Genomic DNA, 10,133 nt, shown 5'->3' on the forward strand with positions numbered 1-10,133 from the left:
ACTACCAACACAAAATTAATCAAAACTGTTTTCCCCCGAAATGTTTAAGGGTCATTTATTTACATGCATATATAGAAAGAATAGAAAAAGAAAGTAAAAAAAGGCAAATATTAAGAGAGTGAGAGAACACACCATAGTCAGGACTCCCATCAGGCCAACTGGTACGGGATCCTGCTTCACCCTCTCTGCTACCAGCTCCACCAGCAACATGAGCATGTTATAAATTCCTTCGTGAATCTCCGTGCCCCATTTGTGTACGGCACTGCTGGTCAGCAACTGGTGATGGGGAACAGGAAAGACAGAAAGGAGGAAGTCAGGACCATGTCTCTAAATGACTTGAGTACTTCACAGTCTCTCAGATCTCTTTGTTGCTCACCTTTTTGAAGGCCTCCGGCATGCACCGGTCTATAAATCGTTTGCAGTTCTCGTCAGCGTCAGCAAGACCTGACAGTAAAGGAAATGTTGGATTTACATATTTATTTAACATGGAAAAAAAAACTGTGACGAAGGAGACAGATTGAGGTATGCAACGCAAGTGTCCAAAATAACAACATGTGAAAAACACCCAACAATCCAACAAAACACACCACCCACATAAATACGTGGATGGAGGGAATTTATTTTTCAAAGCAGACTTTTAAAAACAAATGTCATGCCACACAATCATGTTCTTACCGTGCCGGGCGAGGCAGGTGGACGCGATGAGACACTTGCCCAGGGACTCCTCTCTCTTGTAAGGTATGGACCAGTGGTCGGTAAAGACTCGACTCTCCAGCTCGTACAGGTTGGTGGTGGGAAACTCCATGCTGCCCCCTGAGCAGTTCCCATTCTCATCATTGCTCCTCTGCAAAACACACAGGCATGGCATAATTACAACCTAATGCAATGGGAGACTTTATTTCACACAGATAGTCCCCGAGTCCGACATTGTTAAAGGACGCTGCAGCTGTCCTCTGCACGAGGTTAATACAAATGGCCTCTGGCAATGATAAAGTCAGACAGGAGGATGCTTGATTCTTTTCCGCCCTTTGGGAGAAGAGCGATAGCAGTCATTGGGAAAATGTCCTTCCCTCACAATCTGCCCTTCGTCCCTGCATCTTTTTCTCCCTCTATTTCCTCATCGAAGCTTTTAAAACCAATCCAGTCAGGGGCTTGTTTTCAAGTGTTTTACCAAGCAATAAATACAGGTAAGCCAGGGAGTGAGTTAAAGTGGAATATAATGAACACTGTGTCATGACACTCTCTTGTTGGCAGAGTGGTGCTGCCCACAGTGACCTTTTCTGCTGACATATCTCAACAGGCTATGAAAGCATGTTTAAACTCATCTCACTCAAAAGTCACTTCTTATATGTTTTGTGTTTATGATTCCCAATGCTAAGTACAGGCTAATATTGCTATGAGATCAGAACATGGACAGTGGCAGTAAACTCTATCCCTCCATGTGGTGCGAGCAAACAAAGGTGTTTGAATTATTTACATCATAAAGTTGTTAACATATTCATGAAACCATCTGAATATTCCTGATTATAATGAAGAAGTGCATGCTCTGAATTTAAGTGTTAACCAGTGGAACATTTCAGAACACATGTGTTACACTAAAGCGTGTCATAATTTGAAACCAGCCTGAGACAAATGTTTGCACTGATATTGTGCAACGAATTTAAATAATAATCTTAAAAGGCTGACTAAGCTTTGGGATTCAGCCATCACTACATATACACTACAAATCATTTGTCCATTTTGCTTGTTCCAATTAACACGGCAAGGGGCTAAGTCTGACCATTTTTGAATATATTTTCCCCTGTCAGCATTTACCATGGTCAATGTGTTTAGTGCATACTGATACATATAAAGTGGTGGGACTGATATCTAAAAGAAGAAAAATAACCGCAGGAAGGCAAAGGAAGGAAAAGGCAACAGAGAAGCATCATATTACATACCACTCTTTTCTAGCAAAATTACAAATGACAGATAGATGGAAGAGCAGAAGGAAAGAGATTAAGAGACTAACTGGTTTAAAGGAAAATAAGGTTAAATAGTGTCCAAGAGGAGAGATATTATTACTGGAAAGATTACCAAATCAGAACTCGCTGAATGGTCAGAATGTGATCCTTTGATTTAAATAACAATGATAGCATAGGGAAGCGAAGAACCTTCCTCTCACAAATAATCATTAACCAGGAGAACAAATGTGCATACAAACATGACAATAAGCTGCTAAGTGTAATACAGTTCTCAGTGTTTCAGGACCTAGGGGAAATATTAGAGCTCCAAGGCCCAGAACACATGTCTGTTGTTGCGCAGGACGGTGAGGTATCTCAGCGCGACTCTGTTACTACGCACCCTGCGACCCTCCTGGGTCCCCGAGCTAAACTGCAATGTGTTTGTGTGTAGGGAGACTGCAGGGCTATATTTAGGAGCATAAGGCCATAGACCTATGATATACCTCTTTAGCACAAATGTAGCAGACAGAGGAAGTGAAGAAAGGAAATAAAGCACTTTCATCCTTCTTAGTCCCTATAAAGCGTGTTTTACTATGCCATGAGGGGGTGACACTTCAATTAATAGATCTCATGAAAAATATGAGTTTTGTTTTTTACACAGATTTGAAGATGAAAATTGTATACTTTGGGCTAAGTAGATTTGCAACAACTCCATTATTCACATACAAAATAAGGCTTAGTATCTACAGTAACCTACAGGTGTGGACTATTTCCTGCAGCTGTAAGTGCCAATTGTTGTTCACACTACACTTACTATAACCGTCTTCATCAAAGTGTGAGAGCAGTGAAAGACTTAGAGGAGAAAGAAAGGTAGTGAGTAATGTATGTGTATTATGCTGACCCATAATCACTGCAGCTCAAACAGCCATTAAAGGAATACAACAAGTGGCTGGAAGGTCTGAATCAATAATCTGCCAGGTCAAATGATTTGTGAGTTTCTAAGAGCTGTTGACAGTACCTGCAAGATTTGGAGAGATCTAGGAGAGCAACAGGCTGGAAGTCAAGTACATGAACGCAAACATCCTAGAGTTTCTCAATGTGCCAGTCAAAGCAATGTTGACACGTCTTGTTTAGAAAGACCAATGCAGTTTACTGTTACAACACCACATAAACACAGCAAACTCGGACCACATGATACGACCTGGAGGTAAATCACTGACAGAACCACTGGCTGGCCCTACATGATCTCATGCATCAATACTAACAAATACTCTTTATTAATAATAAACCAGTAAAGCAGATTATGTTGACAGCTGATAAAGCTCACTGAAGAATGATCAAAATGAACACGGATTGCGAAATTGATTTTAGTCTGGTTGGAGTTGGTTAGACTGCAATCTCAGTAGGAGCGGGTGACGCTGTCAGGCAACCTAGAAGCTAACGTTAGCTAACCTTTCAAAATCAGACCTAAATGACACAGCCTTACTGTCCACAGACTGACTTATAGGACTGATAACCCACTAGGATAGTACTGCCAGTGAAAATCTGTGATTGCAATCCTCCAGAATGATGCCTCTGTGCTGCTGCTGCTGCACCTGGTCCAGCTACTGGCGCGTTCAACTCTCTAACGTTAGCTAGCCGGCTACTAGTTAGCCGCGTTAGCTTGTAAGTTTAGAATAACCGCAGCGATTTATATTAGGTCCATAGTTTAAGTAGCAAGGCTCCATGTAAACAGACAATTCCCAAGTCACCATTAAACACTGACATGTTCAGTACGGTAGGACGGGAGAGTATTTCATCTCCTGCTCTGACAGCTCACGTTGGCTGCATGTAGCATTGAAGCTAAGTTTAGCTAGTTAAATGGGCGAGTCCACTGTTTCCCAGTAAGTTGAAACTAATCATGTTCTGCTCCTTCGTGAACTCAGTTGATGCTTAGTGAAACTCTAGTTGCTCTTACCTCACTATCCACTACATCGTGGTATGCGGGTGGGGGATCAAACCCTCCAGTCCCAGTCCGCCCGCTGCTTTCCCCGTCTCCAGTGGAGCCCACGCCGGGGGCAGGCCCGCTCTCCATCGGCTCATATCCATACCCGAGTCCGGGGCTTTCGTTTGTCAGCAGCGCCACTGCCTCGTTTATGTCGTTCTTTGCTAACCGGAGCGCTTTCCTTATCACGTCGGGGTCTGGGAAACCCATGCAGAGGAGCGTGGTGATGTGTTGCTCCTCTTCGGTCTCCATTTTTGTGTTGTCTCCCGTCTCCCGGACTAATAGTAACGGGGTGTTCGGCACAGCCCTGTAGCTGTGCACGCCGCCATGTTTACAGTCCACTGATGCTAGCCTGTCACGATCGAGCTTCCCCCACAACAGCGCCGCCGACACAGGTGTTGTGTCGAGTTCTGCATGCCAAGAACTGCATGCTTCTCGCGGGAGCGCGCACAGGGAAAAGTTGTGCAAACATATCGTGATTTCTAAGAATTTTTATTGAGGCATATGTTACTGTCATGGACTAACTAATCATGTATGGAAGCTAATTGCAAGAAAAGACAAGTAAATAAATAATAACATAATAATCATAGGCATATTAAAACATTTAAGTTAAAAGCAAACAAATATTATAAATGATTATTATTAAAGCAAAAATGTAACTCATGTTATCACTTAGACTTGCTTTCGTAAAGTTAATGACTTTTTTTTAAATAGGTGTAGGCCTATACCTTTTATTATTATGTTTTGCACTGGCAGATATTGGCTTCGGTATTGATGCGTGCGTTTGAGAAATTCATTTCCTTACATTTTTTGTTTCTTCTTAAAATCAACACTTTCATGACAAATGAGAGGACAATATATCCTGGTAAATATGAGAGGTGGTTTGGCAGAACTAATTTAGCTGCCAAGTATAGCTCTTCGGGTATTTCAGATGATTAGTGTGACACAATGATTATAATTTAGGGAAACAGTGCAAATATCGGTTATGGTATATTAAAATGAACTTTTGGGGAAATAAATAGTAAAACGTTTATATTTTATTTAAGGAAAGAATAGACGTATTGAATAGCCTACAGTGAATTACATTGAATAAATGCTGGAGGGATACTGAGATTTTCATTGCCCGACTGCTTCTCTCTTGTGCATAATTGTAATAAAGAACTTATCATTTAAAAGAAAATGTAAAAAACGTTGTAATTCATTAACTCTCAAATTCAGTGTTTTTTTATGAATTGATTTCTTTTACATTGAGTCTTGATTAAATGGAAAAAGGTTGAACTATTGCTATGACTGCAGCCTTCATACAGATGACTTAATACCGAGGTCCTAACCTTGGACATGTTTACTTTTCTTGCATCTTGTTTACACTGGGTAATTAAATACAAATTAAAAGGGGCGTTATAATAGTTACATTAGTAAAACATAGTATTAAATATTAATTAACCGCACATGCCTCACATTCCAACCTCATCAGGGCGTGGCAATGCGCGCGAGTAGGGGTGGTGGTTGTGGTGGCGGGCGGATGTCACGTGAGCCTCAGCTCATGTGACACAAGTCAAAACAGGAACAAAATGGCTGCAACGGGAGACGACGCCGCAGCAATGGACAGCATCTCCCGGGCTCCAGCGGCCCAGCTAGCGGCTCTGAACGCGGCTGCAGCCTCCAGCAGTCAGGCAGAAGCCCCGGAGGACGTAGCAGAAATTCCGGCTGTTGTTCCCAAAAAGACCAGCACAAACAGTGAGCGATGTTTCCTCGCAGCTTCCGTAGCTTGCTAATGCTAAAGCAGCATACAGTTATCATATCAATTGTCTTGTCAGTGATGGTTGCATTGAAAAGCATCATTGTCGATCTCTTGGCTCTTGTATGTTTTCCTATATTTGGATTTATTTTTATTTAACCATTGTTGACAGTTATGTTTGAACTGGATTTGCATGTTGTGTTTATCCTGCTGTAATGCTTGTGTACAGGTGATGGTGGTGTGGAAACGGCAGAGGAGGCTGTGGAGCCTGCTGAGCCTGATATCAATGAGTTATGCGCTGACATGTTTGAAAAGATGGCAATCGTCCTGCAAGGAGAACTAACTGGTATTTAAAAAAACATTTTCCAAACATAATTTAACCATAGCACTGATTTACCGATGACAATACCTTATTGTGCTTTTGCAATGGTACTACAGGCAGCTGCAATCCAGAACTCATCATCAGAGTTGCTTATAGCACACTGATATGTGCTATAAATGTGATGGAGAAGTGTAATAATTAAGTATCCATTATATCAAAATTGAATTAACCACAGATGTAATGTGCAAAAAAATGCACATTGAAGTGCTGAAGTTACTTTTGGAAAAGGTCTAGGAAACCTGTATGATGAATATTTATTTACTCGGTGTTATTTTCTCTCATGCATATGTCTTTACCTTTTCAGGAACATCTGAGGATTACCGTCTGTTGGAGAACATGAATAAGCTTACCAGTCTGAAGTACATGGAAATGAAGGACATTAGCATCAACATCAGCCGTAACCTGCAGGATCTCAACAACAAATGTGCGTGACACACATTATCTGCTCAAAGGCTTTTTTTTTTTATTCATAAATGATTTATGGCGGGTATGTATGTTTTCTTTAGATGCCAGTTTACAGCCCTACTTGGACCAGATAAATCAGATTGAAGAGCAAGTGTCTTCACTTGAACAGGGTGCCTACAAACTGGATGCGTACTCCAAGAAACTGGGTAAGACTTTTAATGTAGAGAAGTTATGTCGTATGTATAATATGTTTTGTACAATAATCTATTGAGTGAGGCTATTCTATTGAAATGATTGCAACATTTGTTGGTCAAAATAGTATTTGTAAAACTCCAAAATGTGCTTAATTGACTTAGCTGTCGTTAGTGAATGTGTTGTTTGTATTTGCCAATGAGAGCAGAGTCCCATCATGACAGCACAAATAGAATAGCTTCCTTTCTATTTGCTGGCTATTTTGTCTGGTATATGCAGTCAAGACCAGCAGCTCGTATTGCAAAGCATTATGAAGTCCACCAGCAGATGGTGCTGTGACGTCACAGTCAATCCCTAAAGAGAAAATGTTAAGCCTTCAATGAGAGGGAACCAATACCACATTGTGTGGCATTTGAACATGAACAGCCATTAGCTTAATAGTGACCACGTCCCTGTCTTTTGTTATCTTTACAGAGGCCAGGTTCAAGAAGCTGGAGAAGCGATGAGGAAGAAGAAGAAGAGGCAGACTTTTGAGTTATGATGCCTTCTCACCTACTTTAGCACTGCTTCGCCTTCTTCTCTCCCTGCAAGTGGAGCCAGGAGCTGCGGGGAGGATATGAACTGAGACTGGAACAACAAACCATCAGAGCCACTTTGACACCTAGAAAGGACCCAGGAGGAAGCGGTTCAAGTCACACGAATCAGTAGCGAAGTGCTTGGCTTAGATTTAACTCCAGTATCACTGATTTTGGCATCAGTTAAAACAGCCAAGACGATAAGAGTGTGTGGTGGTCACCCAAATGTTTTTGCAGAAACACTTTATGTTCACTAAATCGGCCTGATTATTAGCATATCTTGATTGAGTGGCGGAATCAGAATATACTATTTTACTACTAAACAAAGAAACCTAGTACATTGACAGAGCCTTGTATGACTAGATATAAATACACTATTGTTATATGTAGATGTGTACATGATGAAGCATGGTCATATAGGTTTTTTTATTTAAATTTGCAGCATTTCTATTTTGATAGTTAGGTACATTGAAATTATTTGTTTTAAAACATTTTCTTGTCCAGACGGTGTGGACACAACCAGAAACTGGTCTAAAAATAGTCTCTTATAAAAAAGGTTACTGTTTAGACAACAGCTGGAAATTTAACCATCTCAGTAAGCAAGTTTAACATTTGCTGTTTAAAATAAAAGCTATATGGTTTTGAAGTATGTCTAATGGGAGATTTTGAAGCTGAAAACTAACTGGAGTTTTTGTTTTGTTAATAAACCATGTGCATATCATTGCGTGTCTGTTTTATTAAAAATAACCAACTACTGACAGCAGATGGCAGACCTGCACTATCAAATATTTAAAAGTGACTATCAAATATTGTGTAGCTCTGGACAAACAGATTCACTGCTGAGGGAGATTTGAGGCTCAGTGTTATCAGAAGAAAACTATGGGAAGACCAACAGAGGGAAAAAGAAGACATATAATTCAAAGGAAAGGGTGTATGGTTGACTAAAGGTGTGTGTGATGCCCTCTACCTCCTTTGTTTCCTCCTTTATATTAGCTGTCCCAGAGCAGAACTCAGAGCTCCAGAGGGCAACAGATTATCTAGACTGATATGACGTCCCTCCTGACAGTCAGGTTTGTGTGTGTGTATATATTTGTGCAATACCTAATCTAAACCAGGTCTCTGCTATTAGTCCAGTTGAGGCCCCGGCTCAGAGGGAGCTCATTATTCATACTGTAACATTATTTACTGTTGCACTGTGATCCTTCCATCTCTCCCTTTCCCTGCCTTTTTTCCATGGCCCTGGGGCATACACTCAGCTCTCCTCCCAAAGGCTCTCGGATCAGGTCCATTACATTGTTTTGGGGTTGTTTTCTGAGAGCTACATGTGAGTGCCAGGAGGCAGTCAAGCATAGAAGAGAAGGTATTAGACTAATCATAGGTAAACCTTTTTCTAATTATTTAAAATGAGGAGAATTGCAAAACTATAATTGACTGCAGCAATATAGTTGGGGTGTGGAAACCTATATATTTTGTACAAAATGTAGATACGTGGTTTTCAGACCGGTTGGAAGTAATATATAGATGCAATTATTATTAAAGTCAGGCCTATATTCTTGGTATAAATCAACTGGTTAATCAAAATGTGATGCCAAGAAGAAATGGGTTGTCATCACATTTTACACCACACAATCTACTCTACAGTTAAATAATTCACAATTTAAAAAGAAGGTGCCGTTATTCCAGGGTGTTGCCTTTTTAAAAAAGAGCAAAGAAACAAAAGAAATAAACGTCCTTAATGATGTACTCACTTGTGTTGATGTAGTCATTAATCTATGCAGGAACAATCGTCCTTGCAACAGTGTTTCTTCATCTTCTTTTCCATAGATGTCCAGCCGACACCTAATAAAGAAAGTGTTTCCATGTGCCACCATGGAGACTTAACGCAGAAGCATCATCCAACAGGAACGTGTAGGTTGAGAACAAGTGAGCAGATGTGCTATAATTTCCTGGTATTGATAACTGAAAATGTGCTCCACTGCATGTGTGTTTACAAATACTGTGTCCGAGTAGTCTGTGTAGTTTCATGTAGGATGAGCTGTGTATCTTAGTAGTAAACGGAACCTTTTTGGTCAATAGGTTTACATAGTTTTTGGTGAAAGAATACTGCATCCCTCAAAGTAGATCGGTAGATTTTAAGATGACCTATTAACACATCATTTTTTTGTTCTTCTTGCTGGTTTATCCTTCCTGAAGTCTTACTGAACTTCACTTTAAAGACAAGATGACAGGAAGTCATTGCTAAAACTAAACACTAAACACAAAAATCACACAATTCCTCATGTAATTTTTGCATCTTTTTGGTTAAAACAAACAACATATAACATGTTTTACTTAGTTAATAAATCACCTTTGAATGAAGCTAATTGCTTCCCTTCCCTTTACCATCTCAGTGCTAAGCTAACCGTCTGCAGGCTGCAGCTACAGAAATTAAAGCTGCCTCAACTTCTTGTCCTACTCGTCAAGATATCAACAAAGCATTTCAGAAAATGCCAAACTATACCCGTAATTGCTTGCAGACAGAAAAAGAAAACTTTCTGTGATGTTAGTTTCCTGTACCTCATTTGTTACTTATGTTTATGTGATACTGAAGTGAAGGAGTATTCCTTCAAGAATATTTTGAACACAGCCTACAGACTCTTTATCTACCACCTGTGTTATCACTTAGGACTTTGTAATGTTGATTCATCCTCAGTAATGTAACATTATCCCATTTGACCCTATATAAGTTCAGATGAGGATATTTCTGCTGCACTCAGTGACCAACACACATTGTTTTATTGATTAGTGCCAGAGAGAGTAAAGATTAGCTTTCTTTCCCCCTCTCTTTTACTTTTCTGATTCCTATCCACAATGTAAAGGCTGATTCCCAGCGTTAAAATACACCACACACAGCAGGGGACTTTGTGCAGACAAT

At 40.3% G+C, this 10,133-nt stretch overlaps 2 protein-coding genes across 10 annotated transcripts in view; one reads left to right on the forward strand and one right to left on the reverse strand.

Annotated features, from left to right (window-relative positions):
• The window catches only part of usp24 (ubiquitin specific peptidase 24), a 34,118-nt gene extending 29,746 nt beyond the window's left edge, over nt 1-4,372 (reverse strand). For 8 of the 9 annotated variants that reach the window (XM_079668170.1, XM_079668168.1, XM_079668169.1 and 5 more), the window contains exons 1-4: nt 3,901-4,371; nt 676-844; nt 377-444; nt 133-276 (exon numbers count right to left, since the gene is read on the reverse strand). In XM_079668170.1, coding sequence (XP_079524296.1) covers nt 133-276; nt 377-444; nt 676-844; nt 3,901-4,179 — 660 coding nt within the window. In that variant the 5' untranslated portion in view covers nt 4,180-4,371. Of the gene's footprint in view, nt 1-132; nt 277-376; nt 445-675; nt 845-3,900 lie in introns of all 9 variants that reach the window. The other variant, XM_079668164.1, reaches the window with a different exon arrangement.
• A 1,076-nt stretch (nt 4,373-5,448) lies between these two features.
• On the forward strand, nt 5,449-7,940 carry bloc1s2 (biogenesis of lysosomal organelles complex-1, subunit 2). Its single transcript, XM_079640353.1, has 5 exons — nt 5,449-5,664; nt 5,895-6,011; nt 6,352-6,471; nt 6,554-6,658; nt 7,119-7,940. The coding sequence occupies exons 1-5, from the start codon at nt 5,499-5,501 to the stop codon at nt 7,148-7,150; spliced, it is 540 nt and encodes a 179-aa protein (XP_079496479.1). The 5' UTR covers nt 5,449-5,498; the 3' UTR covers nt 7,151-7,940.
• Nucleotides 7,941-10,133: the final 2,193 nt, after the last annotated feature.

This window comes from Notothenia rossii, assembly GCF_949606895.1.
Source record: "Notothenia rossii genome assembly, chromosome: 1".
NCBI classification, from domain to species: Eukaryota; Metazoa; Chordata; class Actinopteri; order Perciformes; family Nototheniidae; genus Notothenia; species Notothenia rossii.

What these genes read in the sequence shown, in the direction of transcription:
- bloc1s2 (XM_079640353.1), top strand. Translation starts at nt 5,499, where the DNA reads ATGGCTGCAACGGGAGACGACGCCGCAGCAATGGACAGCATCTCCCGG. An exon ending in CAAAAAGACCAGCACAAACA is followed by an intron (nt 5,665 to 5,894) that starts GTGAGCGATGTT and finishes GCTTGTGTACAG; the next exon opens with GTGATGGTGGTGTGGAAACG. An exon ending in TGCGTACTCCAAGAAACTGG is followed by an intron (nt 6,659 to 7,118) that starts GTAAGACTTTTA and finishes TTATCTTTACAG; the next exon opens with AGGCCAGGTTCAAGAAGCTG.